The 21,710-nt window shown below is 41.3% G+C and overlaps 1 protein-coding gene across 1 annotated transcript in view; it reads right to left on the bottom strand.

Annotated features, from left to right (window-relative positions):
* Window positions 1–20,200, bottom strand: part of LOC140756362 (uncharacterized) — a 141,873-nt gene extending 121,673 nt beyond the window's left edge. The window contains exon 1 of the mRNA XM_073091831.1: window positions 20,071–20,200. Coding sequence (XP_072947932.1) covers window positions 20,071–20,193 — 123 coding nt within the window. The 5' untranslated portion in view covers window positions 20,194–20,200. The remainder of the gene's footprint in view (window positions 1–20,070) is intronic.
* Between the last annotated feature and the right edge of the window lie 1,510 nt (window positions 20,201–21,710).

Raw genomic sequence — 21,710 nt, 5'->3', positions numbered from 1 at the left:
GAACCCGAGGCCTTGTCCCGGACACATTGAGATTGGTAATCGCCATTGTTGGACATCTATCTTATGTTGTAAAGATAATGTCCACGCCTAGTTTTGGGCATGTTAATTGCGGCATTGATACAATATAATCGGTGAAGTACGAGTCGTTGCACTTAGAAGGTTGCGTACTAACAAGATTTCGTTCTTTTTTGTTGTTATAACGACCATTGTAATACCCACTATATAAAAATTAGCCCTGTGACAGACGGACAGACAGCGTAAGCTTAATAACAGCATAAAAACGGAATTTTTAATCTTAAATTTACAATCAATAGAATGTTGTTTAAGGTGGAAGAAACCTGCGTGGTACGACGCCGAAGTTATCACCGCCGCACCTAATTCTGTCGTATAATAGTGATAAGTTATATACAGGGTGAATTTTTCAAACGGGCCTTCAGGGCCAAACCAAGGAAAAGAAAGTAATGATACAGTTTTAGTTTTTATCAAAATCGACCTTGTAACTCCTTTTAGCATTTTTCGCTAATAGTTTTCGCTTATAGTTTCGGATTTAGCCCTGAAGGCCTTTTTGAAAAATTCACCCTGTATAGTGCTAGGTTTGAAGGATGCAGTAAGGAACACATAATTATCCGAAGCATTACAACGAAGTCCTCAGATATAAGCGCTGCTGTGTTCTGGTTTGAATGGTGTGGCAAAAAAGATATAATTATCCGAAGCATTACAATGAAGTTCTCAGATATAGCTACACATCTGAGGCCGATCTCAAGTAGGACTCTTATCTGGGGTTCATTACAGATTTCCATGGGCTGTAGCTACTTAACATCAGGTAAATTGCATCTTATGTAAGGAGAGTATGAAAAGATAACAATGTAATCAAAGAAAATAAGACCATTTATTATGAAGAGATATTATCTAACTGTCCTTATCAACCTTGTCTATGTGTCGGTAACCTTCCGCCGCAGTGGTCAATGCCACTTCTAAATGCAACTTGCATTTGTGAACTAAGCTTTGAGCACCGCGTTACTTATAAAATAATTTAGTTTATAAGTATTTTGTTTTTTTAGGAAGTTAAAAAAGTAAACATGCATGAATTTGATCATCATCATCATCAACCCATCAATGTCCTGCTGCCCACATTTCTCCTCTCAGAGTGAGAAGGATTTGGCTATAGTCCACCGCGCTGGTCAAGTGCGAATTGGTAGACTTCACATACCTTCGAAAACTTTCTCAGGTATGCAGACTCACGATGTTTTTATTCGTCGTTTAGCAAACGATAATAAATTTGTAATACGCACATAACGTTGAAAAATTAGGATGCCTGGGATTTGAACAACGGACGCCTCGATCAAGAGGCCGAGTTTCTTAACTACTAGGCTATCACGGCAATTTGATGGTAAGTAGTAATGTCTGGTATCAAAACAATGGGATAGCAGCAATAGCCAAGTTTGGTTACAGATGCAACCTCAGAACTTAGTTTAAGTAATATAACAATCAAAATCAAATCAAATTTTTTTTTAATTCAAAATAGGTTTTAACAAAGCACTTTTTGTATGTCAATGGAGAAGAAGCGGCGAAAGAAGCTCCATAACACACATCTTTTATAATCATGCAGAGCCCTCAATTATTGTTAGTGTCTTAGTCAGTTCTGATACAGTCCGCTGGGGGCGCTGATTGAAACGTATGGGCAAATACGTAAACAAAACAACAACAACAACACAACAACACAAACAACAGTCATATTTGAAAAAACGTAAAACTCATACCAAGGGTACTGTTTAAGTGCTGTGATCGTGAAGGTTCATTGACACTGTCGATTTCGTGTGATAATACATCCGCATCTTAAAATAAAAGTAGTTTTTTTATATAATCTTGTTATTTACATCGGTACACCTACAGAAGTCTACAAGAAATATGTTTCACAAAAATAAATCAATGCTACTCTCACTATTAACATTGTGCACCAAAAATAGAATATAACCTTTATATTAAAGGAAAACCCAGTTGGTATTTATATATATCAAGCCTAGGACATACGCTAATGAAAGTCTATTCATTTGTCTTTATCACGCTAATTATTCTTGAAAATTATCTCAATGACTGATTTTATTTATAATGAGGAGTAGTAGACGAGCATGCAGTCTATCTGATGTGTACTGCCGCCCATGGACATCAATCCCAGACAAGACCACATTCTTACCTGAGGTCGGCCACAGATGCGCCGCTACCCCTGAGGACTAAGCTGGAACGCTTCGGAAAAGTATGTCTCCCTTACCACACCCTACAAACTAGAACACAGCAGCGCTTAACACTGCTGTTATTAGGCCACATAGGTGTGGCGGTGGTGCCGGCGGGCTCCAACCTCAAAGGGTTCTACCACCTTTATAAGCAGCATGAAAGCATATAAGCCAGTAACGTTCACCACCAAATGCTGACCACCCGACTTGACTAATCATATACATTAATTACAGTATATTTAAGCCGAAGCTTAAAGACAACTAATTTATTAGTTTTATTACTATAAAATGTCTTCGGACATTCTTTAACCGCACAAAATGTAATTTCCGGTGTCGATTTCCGGCGATTTCCGTAAAAGCCAACCGGGGAAATACTAATTACTGTCTATCGTAGAAAATAAAACAATACAGCCTTTTTTAAGAAACGAAATAAGAAATTGAATCTCTAATAAACACCCCAATCACTTTTTTATGTTTCTTCAAAATAGATTTTCCTATACAGAAATTTCCTATATGGGTTATGACATCTATATATATATAAAAATGAGTGTCTGTCTGTATGTCCTTTATAGAATCGTAAACTATGCATTTGATCATGTGATGATCTTTCGCAAGGTTGTTGTGCATGAGCCAACGAAGGTTACTGAGTTGGTACGATCAATTTTCGACAGATGGCGCCACTATCTTTCCAATGAAAGTAAAAAGAATCAGTATATTTACGAGTATGTCATGTTATTTTTTTAACGCGCGCGAAGCCGCGATCACTACTAGTATATTATACAAGAAAATGGATTTGATTTAGTAGTAGCAAGTGTAATATCATTTTATTGATATTAATTTATCTATTTTAGACGTGTAATTGATATAAAATCTCCGCCAAAAAAGAAAACACCGATACCCGGAACGTAGAAACATTTAACAAAAAAACACCATTTTTGACAGTACAAGATACCCACATCAAAAGTTCACTCTGCGTTTGAACGCCAGACCGAGCAGCCCCGCCTGCTCGCGCTCTAGTGTTTCCTAACCCAGAATTTTCTCTGGCCTTTCGGCCGGTTCTCGCCTACTCGATATTATCGATAGCGGTCCGTGCTTTGTTTATTGCCAATTTATTGGGAATAAACAAAACTCACGTCCCGACGCGTTTGAGTTGGTGGATACCTAACGGTGCCAACGAAACCAGCTAGCGTTGACCCGGTGCGCTTCTCAGACCTCTCGGCCTGAGAGAAACCGGCAGACCCGATCCCACTGCACTTGGGCTATCCCAAGGGTGACGGTAGCAGTTACTTTCCCTTAGGGGTAATTGCATTTCCCTCCCCCTCCCCGTTAGCTCCCTGCCTCGGCAGGGAGGCATCCCAGGTTACCATGGCCTACATGGTAACAGATAGGTTTTTCGAGGCTCTGTCCTCCCTCTTGAGCAAGGAGCTCAATCGCCCATTTGACTCAGTCAAACTCCGCTCCCTTTGCGAGCCCTTAAAATCCGTAACGGATCCCCTGTCCGTTACTGATTCACCCGCATCCCCTGATGCCACCCCGAGACACGAGATGGACTTCGATGCCATCTCGCTCAAACGCCCCGCCTCCTCCGACGAATCGTCGGAGCACACCCTCATCACCGCCCCCTCCTCCGACGACGACCAGGGTTTCACCCCTGTCAAGTCGAGGAAGACCAAGAAACGACCGGTGAAACGCGTCGCTAAGGCGACAAGTGAAACCTCTTCCGAGGCCTCTTTCGAAGCCACCCCAGCCCCAGCGGCCCCCGCTCTGGCCCCCGTGCCAAAAGCCTCCACTCTGGCCCCCGTGCCAAAAACCTCCACCGAGCCCCAGAGCTCAACCCCCGCGGCTAAGCCCACCAAGCCAGCCACGCGCTGCGAACCGGCACTTGCCAAGTGCAAACCGCCCCCACACATTTTCTTCAGAGATAAGTCGAAATGGTCCGACTTCTCTAAAACCCTAGTGGAAAAACAGATCCACTACACCAAGGCACGTAACCTTCGCGACTCTATTCGCGTTTCATGCCCCACCACCGAGGACTTCAGGAGCCTCATTAGGCTCCTAACTCACCTTCAACTCCCGTACCACACGTACGCTTTAGAAGAGGACCGCAAAATCAAAGCGGTCCTTAGGGGTCTCCCCTACGAGCTTCCCACAGACGAAATCCTAACGGATCTAGTCAACCAAGGGTTCCCCGTGGAAGGTGTACACAAGTTGTACAACCGCAACGGGGTCAAATACCCTCTAGCCCTGGCCATTCTAGCCAAGACCCCGTCCTCCAAGGACATTTTCAAGGAGAAGGAGCTCACAATCTGTGGCCTTTCTGAGATCAAGGTGGAACCACCTAACAAGCGTGGCTACCCTGCCCAGTGCCACCGCTGCCAGCTTTACGGCCATGCAGCGGCGAACTGCACTGCCCCCCCAAGGTGCGTCAAGTGCCTAGAACCCCACGCCACACGTGAGTGCAAGAGAACTCGTGAAGACGAGTCCCCTCCTGCCTGCGTGCTATGCACCACTTCTGGGCACCCGGCTAACTACCGTGGCTGCCCTAAAGCCCCCCGTCCCGCTCAAAAGAAGGTTGCTAAAAAGCAGCCCTCGAAAGCAGGCCCACCTCCGGTCAATTCGACCAACTTCCCGCGGCTAGGGGCCTCCAAAACCCCAACCGCTCCCATGAGTTGGAGGAAAGTCGCACCCGCGACCGCCCCACCAACCCCGGCCCCTAAGGCCACTCCCACTCCCCGTCCCACCCAAGACGCATCGGTAAGGGAACATATCATGTTCCTTAAGGACTGCGTTAAGGGCGTGAACCTCGACGAGATCATACTCGTCTCGCAAAAGATGCGTAACGCCAGTCAGGCGGAGCGCATCGCAATCTACTCTGAACACCTAGCGTTGTTCAAGTCCATTCAATGAGTAACGTCCATACTCATACTCAACCCCTTCATCCCGGTCGTCAAAAACCTAAAGGCGTCTCGCTTATCTCCTTCAATGCACGAGGTCTTAAGCCTTGCATTCCCGAACTCAAAGAGTTCGTCCGCAACAGGGATATCGACCTGCTGCTTGTTCAGGAAACTTTCCTCAAGCCCTCCCTTAAAGGCGTAAGTCTCCCCTCTTACGCGCTTGTACGTAATGACAGAGCCGACGACCGTCGTGGCGGAGGCACTGCCATCTACTACAAGAGATCCTTCCATTGCACCCCTCTGGAAACACCCAAGCTCACCAATATGGAAGCCACCATATGCAAATTAGGCATGACAGGACACCCGTCCCTGATCATAGCCTCAATTTACCTCCCCGCCAACAAAGCCCCTCTCCAAAGCGACTTGGAGGCCCTCCTCTCGCTCGGAGACTCTGTCGTACTATTTGGAGATTTCAATTGCAAACATACCGTTTGGAACAGTCGTCTGACTAACACCAACGGCAAGAAACTCTTAACCATTTCCCGCGCACTGGACTTTGATATCTTCTCTCCAACAGCGCCAACCCACTACCCCGATCGGGAAGACCAAGAACCCGACGTGCTGGATTTCGCCCTCCTTAAAGGCGTCGCGCTCAATACAAGAGCGATCGAAACACTGGACGATCTGGGCTCAGACCATCGTCCAGTCTCTCTACAGTTAGGTCCCTATGATCCAACTCCCCATACCTCCTCGAAAACCTTCACTAATTGGGAAGGGTACGAGAAATCTCTCACCTCGGCCATAGAGGCCCCCGATTCACCGTATACTATTCCCCCAGACTACCTTGTTAGCCCGGAGAAAATAGACAGTACGGTGAACTCACTCACCCAGCTAGTTCAGACTTCGCTTCATGACAACGCGAAGGTGGTAGAGGTCCCGAACCGCAAACTACCTCGCGAGGTCAGGAAGCTAATCCAAACTAAAAACGCAGCCCTCAGATGGGCCGCCAAGTATCCTACCCCTGTCCTTAGGAGGCGCGCTAACGCCCTCCAAAGGAAAGTCAGATCCCGGCTAGCCGAATTGAGGGACTCCAACTGGAACTCTCTCATGGAGGATATCCAACCTTCTCATAAGGCATTCTACAAAATCGCTAGACGATTTCGTACCGAAGCCTTCTCAAGCACTCCCCCTCTCACGCGTCCCGACGGCAGCATAGCCTTCGAAGACGCTGAGAAGGCCGAATGCTTCGCAGATAGCATCGCTGCGCAGTGCTCCCCCAGCACTCAACCGTGCGACCCTATCCACATTCACAAGGTGGAGGAGGAGGTCCTTAAAAAGATCTCTCTCCCTGTCACCTCTGCTCCCATTAAAATCACTACAGACGAGGTCCGGACCGTCATCCGCGGTTTGAAACCTCGTAAAGCCCCAGGTCCGGATGGTATCTCCAACCTGGCGCTCAAACACTTCCCCGAGCAGGCACTGACCCTTCTGGTCATTATCTTCAATGCCTGCCTCGATCTCAGCTTCTTTCCAACAGCCTGGAAGACAGCAACAGTTATCGGTATTCCCAAGCCTGGGAAACCGAAACATATTCCCTCCAACCACCGCCCCATTAGCCTCCTCAATGCAATGGGCAAGGTTTTCGAACGGGTGATCCTCGTTCACATAAGAGGGCACCTCTTCCCAATAGATGCTCCCCCACTCATCATTCCTCACCAATTTGGCTTTCGCCTCCAGCACTCGTGCCCCCAACAAGTCCACCGCATTGTCGAGTACATCACAAGCGGGTTTTATCCAAGACGTAACAAGACACTAGCAGTCTTCTTCGACGTCGCCAAGGCTTTTGACAAAGTCTGGCATGGAGGACTGGTATACAAGCTATACCATTCTGGTCTTCCTGATCGCCTAGTCCGCATCGTGGCTTCCTACCTTCAGGACAGAACCTTCCGCTACAGGCACGAAGGTATCCTCTCTCCCCCACGCCCCGTAACAGCCGGAGTCCCTCAAGGCTCAGTGCTCGCTCCTACATTATTCATATCGTACTCCAACGATATTCCTATCCCCAAAAATGGGGTGCAGCTCTCACTCTTCGCCGATGACACCGCCCTTTACATCCAAGGGCAAAAGGAGTCATCTGTCCTCGCCAAACTCCAACGCTCGGTCAACGAGTTAGGAGATTGGTTTAGGAAATGGCGCATCGAAGTCAATGCGGAGAAAAGCTCCGCAATGCGCTTCGACCACAAACGCAGGCGCTTAAACAACCTGCCCTCCGTCAAATTACTCGGGGCCCCCATTCCATGGAGGCCCACGGTAAAATACCTAGGAGTTACCCTTGACCCGGGCCTCACCTTTAGACCCCACGTCTCTAAAGTCACCCATACCGCCCGCTCTTACATGAGCCGCCTCAACGCCATGATTGGCAGACACAGCAAGTTGTCAGCCAGGAATAAGCGAACGCTGTATAAGGTTTGCATTCGACCGGTGTTAACATACGCCTCTCCAGTCTTCGCTCACGCGAATCCCACCATCCTAGACAAACTCCAGGTCATACAAAATCTCTTTTGTCGTCGGGCACTTAATGCCCCCTGGTATGTCAGAAACGCTGACCTCCACCGCGACCTGGAGCTCGCTCCAATACAACAAGTCCTCAGACAATTCTCTGAAGCGTTCTTCAACCGCTCAGAAAACCATTCCAACCCCTTAATCAAGGGTGCAGCGGACTATGCTGCCCCTCTTCCTACCCGTTACAATTGCCGTCGGCCAAGAAATATCTTGACCGACGCTCCTAACAAACTCTCCACCGATGTGGAGAATCTTCTGGCCGCCCACAGGGGCGTACAACTCTCCATAGAGAATCGTCTTCCCGACGATTCTAATCTTATTCATGATACGTTGACACCTTCAGTGTCATCTATCCAGCGGTAGCTCTCTAGGGAGCGCCGCTAGCGCCTCTCGCTCCGCAAACGAGAGGTCGCTATCCGATGTCGGCTGTACGGTCCCCTTGGACGAATGCCTTAAAGGAGTTTTTAGTGGGATGGTCCTCCCTTCAGGAGGACCTTTCAGTCAGCCCCACACGACGCAGGCACCGGCTTGTCGCGGCCTGTAAGTGCTTGGACGCATTTTTTGCTCCTCCCTCTCCGTAGAGGGTCAGCCCTTTTTCCACCTACATCTGGGCGCCAAAAAAAAAAAAAAAAAAAAAATCAAAAGTTATATTAAATATTAAAATTAATTTCAAACTCCCCATATTTAAATAACTTTCAAAACTTTTAAACATGCGTATTTCCGTTACCGAGATTAATTCTTGTTTTAAATAAAAAGGGGGTTAACCAAACAGAAAAATGTTCAAAGGTTGGAAAATAACAAAAGGGTTTTCCAATATTTGCTTACGTCGGAAATGTATTGGGCTGACCCTGACTATTCTAGTCCCGGAACTACAGGGACAACAACGTATTTGTGGCTGATCTCACGTAGGAATCTATACTTATCTGATGTTGATTACAGATGTCCATAAGCGACAGTGATCATTTACCATCAGGTGGACTGCAGATCCTTCAATCGCTACTTCAATCTCAGATCAGATTTTGTTTCTACGATTGAAGATTGCTTATTGCCGTGAGTCATCATCCACAATCTTCCACCGAAACGTAGAACTACTTCATGCTACAAATAATTGTGACAGTGGTGCCTCCCCGGTAGAAACATATTATTTCTATGACCTCAATAATCAACTATTTCAATTCAATAATAAAACCGTACCTATATGTACTCAATCATCTAATGAGTAAGTTTCTGAAAGCCACGGGGAATGTCAACAATTCCCAGCTATTGGCGCTGCAGCGGGAATTAAATGGAATTCCTGATATACCGCGGTGGGAATTTATTGCAATCATTATTTGTGATAGTAATAAGAAATGTATAAAAATGTTATATGATATGTTTCAGTACATACCCAAAGTTTTATGTCTCACAATTTGATTAAAGTTGATATTTTTGTATTGTTGATATTTTGATATTTCTTTAGGTGATATGTTTGAAGGTGGTAGAACCCTTTGTGGTTCGACTCCGGCGGCACCACCGCCACACCTATTTCTACCTAATAACTGCAGTGTAAGGCGCTGCTGTGTTACGGTTTGAAGGGCGTGGTAAGGGAGACAGACTTTTCCAAGTTCCAGCTTAGTCCTCAGGGGTAGCGGCGCATCTGCGGCCGACCTCACATAGGAATATCTCATCCTATCTGGGGTTGATTACAGATGTCCATGGGCGGCAGTAGCCACTTACCATCAGGTGGACGGCATGCTCGTCTGCTACTCCTATATTATAAAAAAAAAAATACTCCTCTTATTCTGAGGTTCAATTCCCCAGACCATTCAATACACCTGTGTGTTTTCAAAGTGATGTGCATATTAGAAGTAAAGTAGTACCCACATAGATTAGAGGTAACGGTTACACTTAAACGGTACATTGTACCTGCAGTTCTGAGAATTCAAAAAAATCGAAAACAATTTTAAATCCGTGATAAATAACAAATACGTACATTAAGAAATGGTTTGATTTTGATTCCGAATTATATATATAGGATAAGATATTTCGAGAATTTGTTTTTGATAAATTTCTAGATTAAATAACTAGAAATTTCACATATTCTAGTAATACTTCCCATCTTCAAGACAAAAGGACATTTTCAACTTCTTTGAACGATGCTCATAAAATAATTCCACGAGTAATAAAATGTACTGGACATGAAAGGAAATTCTTTGAAACCAATAAACTGAGTTTTAGTTTTTTATGCATACTGTACGTTGTGGAGTATGGACAGAGAATTCCAATACTTGAAAAACCAAGCGTGAGTCGGTCTTATAGTAAAACAAGTATTTGCAATCGTAATAGCCTAGTGGTTAAGAAACTCGGCCTCTCGATCGAGGGGTCCCGAGGTTTAAATCCCAGGCACGCACCTCTGATTTTAATTTTCAAAGTTATGTGCGTATTCGAAATTAATTATCACTTACTACACGGTGAAGGAAAACATCGTGAGGAAACCTGCATACCTGAGAGATTTATAAAAAAAATCTCAAAGGTATGTGAAGTCTACCAATACGCACTTGGCGAGCGTGGCGGACTATGGCCTAATCCTTCTCATTATGAGAGGAGACCCGTGCCCAACAGTGGGACAGTAATGGGTTGATGATGATGATGATGATGATGATGACTTGCAATATGAAATAAAATAGCCATTTGATATTTCTTGACAAAACCAACTCGAAAGAGTGAAGCCTCCGGAGGCATCTGTGGCCGACTTCATTCAATCAATCAAAATTTAATTACAACATAAATAACAGTACACAGTGGTCCTATTTCATAGTTACAATTCCTTTTAACTACCTTTAAGGCATGCAAGAATGAGTATAATCCTATTAAGGGTTAATTAGTAATACAGATGTCCACGAGCGGCAATTTCCATTTACCAACTGGTGGACTGTATACTAGATTATTACGTTGTTTTCATTAAAAATGGTAATACATATTGCAGCGAGCTTTAAAAAGAGCGTAAACTGATTTCAACTTTGAAGAGAGATCAATTTACAGAAAAAAAATCTTGTCTCCTCACTAAAACGAATGATGTGCTTAGCGATACGCTTATGTGATGTGTGATTCTCATTTCCTCAATTTCCTCAATAAATCCGCACTCAGAATTATAAAGATCAATAAATAAATAACTAACGCAAAGAACGTTAAATTTGGAACTGTATCCAAATTTCCCGAAACCGCAAACGTCATTGATTATGTAAAAGTTCCCAATTGGAATCTGTTTTATGTAAACGGCGCGGGCAATTTCCACGGCTTCCGGCTCTGCAAGTCAATGGAGAGCAATAAGGCTGTGCCGATCTGTAGAAACTCGGATGGTAAATACAGGAATGTTGATACAAATTTATTTAAATAAAGGTGACTTTATTTTTAAAGATACTTTCGGTGCGTGCGTGACGCACTGGAAAAAAGTTTCTTACAAAGCTTTATTTTTTATTATGATTACAAGTAGTGGCTACTTACTCTTTATATCAGTGCTTTAGGCAAAACAAAAACACTTATAACAAAATTCCAAACATAGAGACAGGATCGCATTTAGTTTCACGAAAAACAATTCGAAAAGCGATATTGCGATTCGATTAAGTTTCGTAGTGGTTAGTACCACAATAGTATAAAGAGTAGACCATAATGGTCGGTTCCATCACACACAAGCACCCAGGCCTGGACCAGAAATCAAAATGTATCGTCTGTCAGGAATCCAGGCGTATCAGACCGATTTTGGTATTGAATCCAGGTTCTTTGGTACTTCTTGTTTTTTAATTGAGTACTTAAGTTCAATACTAAGCTGAGTCACAGTGGCTATTGCAGGCAAAAGGCATTCAAGTAGTACAGGTACTACTTCGATCATTTACGGGTTAATATCTCAGAATCGGGTTCAATGAGGCGTTGAGTTTGTCTAAAAATCTGTGTACCTCACACAGAAACACGGAAATGGGTAAAAGGAAATCCACCAGCTAATGCTAATCAAAGCAATCACTCAAGCGGAAACGAACCGACGGCGGATCAGGATGTGACGTCACTTCATTAGCGACGTCATCACCGCCGGATGCTGCCGCCGGGACGCTTTTGTTTTGATTACATGTTCATGTGTTTTTTTTGCATATTCTTTTTTTTAAGTAGCAATTGCACTGCCGCCCAAAGACATGGCATATATAACTCTACATAAAATAGATTCTACCTGAAGTTGATAACAGATACATTATCCACCCTGCAGAGCAAGACGATCGCATATAAGTCAGGCAAAATACACATTACCACCGAAACACAAAAATTGCTTTACACTACAAATCGAATCAAAGGTCGATCCTTATTTCTTCTACCACCTTTGACCGTTGTTACACCTGCAGGTTTTTAAAGCCCTTTGAATTAATTACTCTACCATTTTAAAAACAGTATATTCTTAAAGTTGAAATATCGTCAGGAAATCGTCAGGAAATTATTTAAAAACCAACTTTTATAAACCGAGAACCTTTTCTAAATAAATCAACAGAATAATAATCTAACGCAATTTTACAACAAAAGTGGCAGAGTAAGTTCTTTACAATCATTGCAAAATAACTCCCCCTAAGCGCCCATTTTCAATTAATAAATTTTCTATCTATTACCGACGATCCTAACAGTATTTTCATAAAAAAATAAAGTAGCCCGAAGCTAATCATCAAAATCCTAGACGTTGATAGCCTTTCAAAGACCCATCACATCATCCCAATTATCATAAAAGGAAAAGGTAATTGAAATCATGATGGGAATGGCTTCCAAACATTATTTTCCTGGAATTGGACGAAACTTTCGCAAGTTTCAAGAGGCTTTTCTAAAATTGGACTTGAAATGAGATTAATAAGTGATGTGGGATCTTAAGGCCCTGATGGGCTGACGGGGAATATTAGGTACTTGGAACTGATGAGGCGGGAATATTTGATAGGATAATGTCGCATTTTAATGAATCTGTGAAATATGCCCACGCGTTTAAGTGTTATTTTATTTGGAATAATATTTGTTTTTAAACAGTGATTGATATGAATTATTTAAGTGAAAACTTTAGCGGCGTTGTGCACTTTTCGTGATAGGTAAACATGTTAAACTCGCGTTACGACACGTGGCCTGATCGAAAATTCGTAAGACGGGAAGTAAACTGCAAAAGTCAAGATGTCATGCGGTGTCAACGTAGAAAAAATACGTCAATGGATGTCAGTTTCATTTTTTAAGTAGTAGTATAATTAATTTATTAAGATACTCAGAAGATATTTCAAAAATACTATGTATTCTTCCCCATCATCATTTTGTACAATTATATAACTTAATTCGTTACTTGAAAAACGTAACTTTTAAATACCTATCTTAATTTTCCATTTTAAATAATCCATAATTGTACAAAATTGTTACCGAATATATTTTAAATGTGCGTCATGACGATTCAAATTAAACTTGACATTTAACATTATTGCCACCATTTTGCAAAATATCGTTCCCAGTGGTTTTTCGTTGGAATTTTTCCGAACATTTATTTTTATGTATTTCCTCACGTTCGCTAACGCTTGATTAAACATGGTTTAGTTTTTTTTATCTGTTGAATAATATTTGGCAATAACTATACCTATACATAATTCATAATTCTTTATTTGCTTAGAATAAGGTTAACAAAGGTCTTATAGCTACAAATTTCTCTCATTCTGCCGGGTCGGCGTGCAAATTTAAAAGACAAACCCACCGAGTTTCTTACCGGATCTTCTTAGTTAAGGTCACGTTCCGATCCGGTAATAGTTTAAAAAATATAACTGACAATTTGTAAGTGCCTCCGTAGGCCTATATAAAAATAAATATATTTTCTTTCATTACATAACATGTAAATATATTTTTTTGATTCCCATATCTCGATGGACGTCATAGCTACAACGCCAGCGACCATTGAAAACGTATAGAAACATGACAGACGTCTCACTTGTCCCACCTCATCAGTTCCAAGCACCTAATATTCCCCGTCAGCCCATCAGGGCCTTAAGATCCCACATCACTTATTAATCTCATTTGGCGATAGTTTGGCAACGTCGCCCAACCGTCGCCAGTAAAGACGCCTGTCATAATATACGTTCAATATGTTCTGTTTTCTGTTTGGATACGGTTGAAATCTATCTAGATAGATCATAAAAGAAATATTTCGAGATCCCTTGCCTATTATCTTGAACTAAAGAACAAAACACTGGCCTGGTTTTCAGGGTTCTATCTGACAATGCAAAACCGGGAAAATAACTTGAAAATGAGGGAGAGGAAGGAAAAGTCGTTTTCTTTCATATTAATGACGCAGGACCACCAGTACACAAGGTAAAGTTTTATTTTAAGCTCTCCTTAAAACAGAGCAAATACACTTTTAGCAATTCAAAACTATAATATAAGTTACATAATAAATAAATAAATATTTTTAATATTTTATGGATATTTTACCACGGAGACGTGGCGAAATTTTTTTACGCAACTATTTCGATTCTCAAAACTGGTTACATTTTCTTGTAAGGAGTGAATAATCTTTACTAACCATGCATAATACGAGGAATGTTATCCTAATAATGATATTAACAATTTATAAACAGTTTCCTAACTACCTTATTCTGCACTACAGACACTTAATATTTAAACAAAGCAATTTGGAATCCCCTCGGCGTCGTAAACTCATTGAATCTCAATACAATTTGAATATGAATGGATTGTGCTCATCAATACAGCATCCTTGGTCCAGATAAATAGATAGAACACGATCAACGGAAATTCAGAATTACTTTTTGTATATATTTTAGAACAAGTTCTGCCTGCCACTTGATATGTACGTAAAGTCTTAACCAAAAAGCCAGTACTTATTATTTCGATATTATGCCGATATTTGTTATATTTCCGAGATTAAAAGTATCATAAGTTACCTGGGAAAATTCTTCATCTGTCCATGAAAGTTTCATGAAAATTGGTTTTGCCCTGTCAGTCATTATGTAGGTGAAACAAACAGACAAATTTAATTTATGAACGCTTTTGTATGTTGCTACATGCAAGCGATAAAATGACTTTACGAAAACGTTTTTTTACACAATCATACCAGTGAATGCTGAAAATCCTGGAACACAAGGTAATCCTGGAAGCCATGGATACAAAGACGCAAACACAATATACAAACATAAATTAAAATCTATAAAATGCATATTTAATTTACCGGAATTCGATCCCAGGACCCAACCCCTCCATATCCCTCTATCATAGAGTCATCGTATAGTCTCAATTTCATACATTTTCACTAACATTTATCAAAATAGCAAATACTTATGATCCTCACAAACAAGCATATCAACGCTACCTGCGCAATCCCAAACATTTACCGCAAAATTAGGGCTGTAAAGAACGCCCTTATATTTCTATTTCCCACCAAAGATAAATATTAGGACATAAATCTTAGGTATCCCAACGGTTAGGTCTAGCAACAAATTTAATCAAGCAAAAATAGGTGTAGGCGATTTATCTGGGCTATGTACATTGGTATGTAACACATAAGGCGTAACACATAACGTTCTGTTGTATAAAAGGTTTTTTTAATACTGAAGCAGCAAACTAACAAGCAGATGCCTGATAAGTGGCTACTACTGCCCATGGATGGCAATCAACCCTTGACAAGATTACCTTTTTTTATAATATAGGAGTTGCAGACGAGCATGCAGTCCACCTGATACTTAGTGGCTACTGCCGCCCATGGACATCCGTAATCAACCCCAGATAGGATTAGATATTCCTAATTGAGGTCGGCCACAGCGTCGCTACTCCTGAGGACTAAGCTGGAAAGCGTCAGGTAAGTATATCTCCCTTATCACACTCTTCAAACAAGAACACAGCAGCGCTTAACACTTTTATTCTTTGGTAGAAACAGGTGTGGTGGTAGTGCCGCCGGAGTCTAACCACAAAGGGTTCTACCACCTATAATTACCTTCCTGAGGTCAGGCATAAATGCGTGGCTATATTTAAGGACTAAGTTGGAACGTTTCTCATAAATATATTTCTTACCACACCCTTCAAATCGGAATACAGCAACGCATAACATTGTTGTTATAAGGCAATAAGGTGTGGCGATGGAGACTCCAGAGACAAATCACAAAGGCATTTTCCACATACGATTATTTGAAAGCAGAAGCAACTGTACCTTATTGTTAAAATTACTTTATTGGAAGGTGGGAAAGTCAGTATGATTCGGCCGGGAAGATACCATCACACATATTAACTGTAGCGTTAAGCAGTTATTCGAGTACTAGTAGAGTAGCTTTTTCAGTCGAAAGGTGTGGATGATAACTGGCTTATATAATAGGCAATCTTAGTCCTAAGCAGTGGCAACACATCTGTGATAGACTTCAAGTAGAACCCGTCATCAGCCCATTGCTGTCCCACTGCTGGGCACGGGTCTCCTCTCAGAATGAGAAGGATTAGGCCATAGTCTACCGCGCTGGCCAAGTGCGTATTGGTAGACTTCACATACCTTTAAGATTATTATTAAATAAATCTCTCAGGTATGCCGGATTCCTCGTGATGTTTTCCTTCACCGTTTAAAGCAAGTGATAATTAATTTCTAATACGCACATAACTTTGAAAAATCAGAGGTATGTGCCTAGGATTTGAACTTCAGACCCCTCGTTCGAGGCCGAGTTTCTATACCATTGGGCTATCACTGCTTTTAGAAGTAGAACCCGTATTATTGGTAAAGTTCTCGCAAATATCCATAAGCGGAAGTGACCTTACAATCAAGAACTTACAAGCAAACATTTTTACTCTTCTTTACAAACCCTCAAATAATACATAGGATTCTTCAACCCTTAATGGCGGGCATTTATTCCTTTGACATTACCTTTTGATAAGCCTCCCCACTGACCTACGGTCGCGTCACACATAAATAAAGCCTGATTTCAATAAAGGGAAGCATTTACAAAGGGTCGTAACATCAAGGGCTTCAGATCCATTGACCTAAATACCCAATTACTATGTTTCTTGTGGTTAAAGGTTTAAGATTGTATAGTTAAGTGGTGAAACACGGCCTACGGATCGGGGGTACGAAGTTCGATACCCAGGTAAATTTACGTGCATTAGAAAGCAATAAAATTAACAATGATTTCCTTCCCAAATCATCGTGAAGATATTTATACGTCTGAGAAGGGCTTATGAACGGCGTCTATGGCTTAACGTGTAACTTACTCTGAGAAGTAATTTATTTCAATTCTACCTAATATCTACAGTATTAAGGGCTGCTGTGTTCTAAATTGAACGTTCCCAATCGTTTCAACATAGTCCTCAGTAGCAAGGCTTTTGTGGAACATCGAGTAGGAATTATGTTTTCCTTTGGTTAGGGTTGATTACATATGTGCAGGCACGGCAGTAGACATTTACCATCAGTACCCTTACCATGAGTTTTTACGTTTTGACAAATATGATTGTTTTGGTATTTGTTTACGTATTTGCCCATACTATTTCCAATCAGCGCCCCTAGCGGATTATATCAGAACTATAGTCAGTAACATAACATTAAATGTCTAAATTGACAAAATGGCTCTTTATGTTTTGTCTCTCTTTTTTGTGAACATGTGAGGGAGACAAAAAGACTTGAGCACTTACTTATTGTTACGTTTACTCAGTCTACTGAAGTAAACGGAACAGAATAATGGATTGACTAAACGTAACGTAAAATTGTGGGATGTTTAGAAAAGTCATGGTAAGGGTACAGGAGAACTGCATGTTCGTCTGAACTGTAATTCAATTACAATTATAATTATTATGTAGCACTCTCTCACTATTATTATATTCTCAATACGCGCCGAGCATATTTCTAACCAAGTTTATAAATAGTTCCACTGAATCTCGCTGTAAGTAATGAAAAATACTCATATATCATTCCCCAGCGATCTGTCAAGCGGGTCGTACCAATTTTCAAAATTGAATATAAGAATATTTTCACAAGTTTTCTTTAGTTGGAGAGATTAAATAAAGTTTTCTTCAAATGCATATTTATTAAAATAGGAGACGTTTGGTAAATGTGTATCCGATTCCGGAGGGTAACGTTTAACATAAACGTATGTTTCGATATTTGGCACGCCCTGTATCCTAAACTTTAAAGGTAGAACCCTTTGTGGTTCGACTCCGGCGGCACCACGGCCACACCTATTTCTACCTCATAACATCAGTGTAAAACGCTGCTGTGTTTTGGTTTGAAGGGCGTGGTACGGGAGACAGATTTTTCCGAGGCGTTTCAGCTTAGTCCTCAGGGGTAACGGCGCTTCTGTAGCCTACCTAAGGTAGGTACCTAATCCTACCTGGAGTTGATTACAGATGTCCATGGGCGGCAGTAGTCATTACCATAAGGTGGACTGCATGCTCGTCTGCTACTCCCATATTATAAAAAATACTTATTTTAAAAATTAAAATTTTAAAATATGAGGTGTCGTTGGTTTCTTCTAAATTTTGGCAGTGACATCGGTAAATACAAAAGTAGCATATGAGAGTGCAGTTTACCTGATAGCAGCTACTGCTGGATGTGGACATCTTTAATTGACTCCTGATAAGATTAGTCCTAATAAACTAACCACAACCAGGTTTTGTAGGACGACTAAGTTGGAATGCCCACTAGGATTGTCCAATCCATTCTGAACCATTAAAATGTCCAAAATAACCAATAAAAAGATCCATTTACGGGCATTATTTATGACACATCCTGACAACCGCCGCGATCGAATAATTAATGGTCCTTCGAGCCGGACTGTGCCTCATTTATCTTTTTGCGATGGCATTATGATATGTGACACTGTAATAAGCGGTAAACGGCTTATATATAAATAAGAATATGTTGCCGTAACATTTATTTGATGCCATACTTTATGGAGAGTTGGTTACATCTTTTTTAGGGTGTGGTAGGAACAATGTGTTTACTCTGTTGAGTTAGAACAAATAATTGCAGTGTCGGAGGACGCTTCGTTCAATATAATATATTAAAGGATCGTTTCACTGTTATTAAGCCGAAATCGAATAACAGCAGTGGTAAACGCTGCTGTGTTCTGGCTTAGAGGGTAAGGGGTAAGGAGGGTAAGTGGTAAGGGACACATACTTTTCCGAGTCGTTCCAACTTACCAGTTACCAGTCCTCAGTGGTAGCGGCGCATCTGTGGCCGACCTCGGGTAGGAATCTAATCTTATCTGGGGTTGATTACAGATGTACATGGGCGGCAGTAGCTTACCATCAGACGGACTGCATGCTCCTCTTTTACTTCCATATTTCTCTCTTACACTTAAAGAAAACGAACGAGACATAAATAGATGTCGCCATTCATTTACAATCTAGTGAACTATCACTTACTAGTGAACTAGATAAAAATTGTAAATTAATTGCGGTATCTATCTATTACAGTGGCACAATGGTGCAATTATTGAGTACAGTGGTACAATGGTACAATTATTGTACTCAATAATGGTACCATTGTACTCAATGATTGTACCATTGTACCATTGCAGTGGTACAATGGTACAATTATTGTACTCAATAATGGTACCATTGTACTCAATGATTGTACCATTGTACCACTGCAATGCATGGTTTACCTGACATACTCATTTATTAAACTGCTGCTCTGTATACGGTGTATGTCTTGTTCCTTTTCCATTAGCAAATGAAGGTCCAATGAACGTTAATCTCTATAAGCGCTTAAAGAACACCATCGACCACAGTGAAGACCTAAATTCGCAGACCTATTGTTTGTAGCCGGGAAATAGAGGTACATTTCCTAGACTAAAATGGCTTTCTGTAAAAACGTTTTAAGAACGAAAGCGAGTTAAAGCTAATGAACATTTTTATTTTGGTTTATCTCTTAAGTTTAAGAAACAGTTGCCTGCTATATGTACAAATCAAACTAAACTAGAAAACAATTTTGCCATAACTATTACGGAAAAAAGAAAAAATTGGTAATCATATCCGGGGACTGTGGCCCAGCGGTCTCAGTTGCGAGTTTGCAATGCACGACGTTGAGAAAACTTCGTAAGCGTGATTCAGAAACGTGTAGCGCAATCTCTTCACAAGTTGCGTAAAGTCGCGTAAAGTACATGTGTATCATATAGCCAAATTTCCGAAATTATTTTTGGAACCGCACTTAAACAAAATTCAATCAATTATATAACATCCATTCTGGTTGAGTTGCTGACTCTTCTCAATTGAGATCGTATTCCGATTCTATAATAATATAAGAAAACTTTGTAACTAAAATATGATTAGTCTTTTTAATAACATTTCATGTGATTTCTTCAAATGCAATCTATTATCATCAACACCATCTCATCATCAAATTATCAGATTTAAAGCTAGCCACCGACCTTGGGTGTGGTCCCATGGTGCCTCGCGGCGGCGGAGTGCGCTCGCCTCGTCGCGCGGTAGTGCAACCGCCGGAGCGCGCCGCCCAGCCGCTCGGGGGATTCCTCGCCGCGCGCCACCGTCATGCTGCCGTCTGCGCCTGGGACAAACCAACAGCTGAGAGTCTGATCTGGTAACAGCAAAGGATTCAAGTTAAAGGTAAAAAATCATCATCAACAATCCATTACTGTCCCACTGCTGGGCACGGGTCTCTTCTCATAATGAGAAGGATTAGGCCATAGTCCACCGCGCTGGTCAAGTGCGTATTGGTAGACTTCACATACCTTTGAGATTTATTTTTTATTTTTATAAATCTCTCAGGTATGCAGGTTTCCTCACGATGTTTTCCTTCACCGTTTAGTAAGTGATAATTAATTTGTAATACGCACATAACTTTGAAAAATCAGACGTGCGTACCATAGGATTTGAACCTCGGACCCCTTGATCGTGAGGCCGAATTTCTTAACCACTAGGCTATCACTGCTATTAATTTCTAGAAGGTGAAAAATATACTGCTGAAAGAACCGATTTAACCTTAGCTTATAGCTTAGGATTCATTAAACGATTTCTTGTCATCATTCGAATCAAAAACATCAGTGATAGTCCGATAACGAAATTTCGACATCTCAGTCGAGGGGTCCGAGATTCGAATTCCAGGCTCCGATACACATCAGATTTTTCAAAAATTAACAATTTGAATCTCCTGAAAATCATTAACCTAGGATTCAAGAATAAACTATTTTCTGCAATTATTCAAAACTATATAGAAAATATAATTAAACTAGCATTTACTGGTTGCTCCGACCGCTTTACCACAGAAAAGTTAATTGTATGTGGTAATACGTGCACACACACTATTCATGTCTTAAGTGTCATTCAGATGCGGTCACCATACTGGTCTGACACGCGAAGGGTCCCGGGTTCGATCCCCGGCCAGACAGATATTTAAATGATGAATTTGGATTTCTGTTTCTGGGTGTATATTTGTCTATGTGTGTGTCCATGGCACCCACGACACAGGGACTCCTAGTGTGGGGCTGTGAGTGTAGAAAGCGTTTATTTATTTGATCAGTAATTTCAGTGTCAAAAAGTAACACACCTAAATGAAAAGTCTAAAAGCTAAATACCTAATCAAACCGACATTTACCATTACTATAAATAAACGGTACATTCATACTAACACTACCCATTGTACGGTGATCCGCGGTTCCTTGGCACCCCGCCAGACCTTCAGAACCAGGTCACGTCACTTTATGCCCTTTGCTTTGACCTTACGACATTTGTGATATTGACTGGGATGACAGGTGATCCCTTTGTATTCCTGGGTCACGGAGGAAGATAATGTAGAGTCCTAATTCGTCTTGGGTATTTGAGAATACTGTGATATAAGGTCAAATTTTTTGGGATTTTTTAGTTTTCTGTGATGTGAGGTTCTTAATAAGCTCTATAATGTTCAGCATGAATATTTTTATAATGATGACGTGAACGTAATTCCACATCGTCTAAAAATGAAAATAGGAAACGCATATAAGTTTCATTCTTGGCGTGTAAACAAAAAATATTACAAAATGATAGATGTATCGTATCATTTCATAATATTACG

The sequence above is a fragment of the Epargyreus clarus genome, unplaced genomic scaffold, assembly GCF_041222505.1.
Source record: "Epargyreus clarus isolate Ecla_fem2 unplaced genomic scaffold, WU_Ecla_fem_2.2 ptg000035l, whole genome shotgun sequence".
NCBI classification, from domain to species: Eukaryota; Metazoa; Arthropoda; class Insecta; order Lepidoptera; family Hesperiidae; genus Epargyreus; species Epargyreus clarus.
Note: the sequence above shows the minus strand (reverse complement) of the source record. Positions and strands in the feature narration are given on the sequence as shown.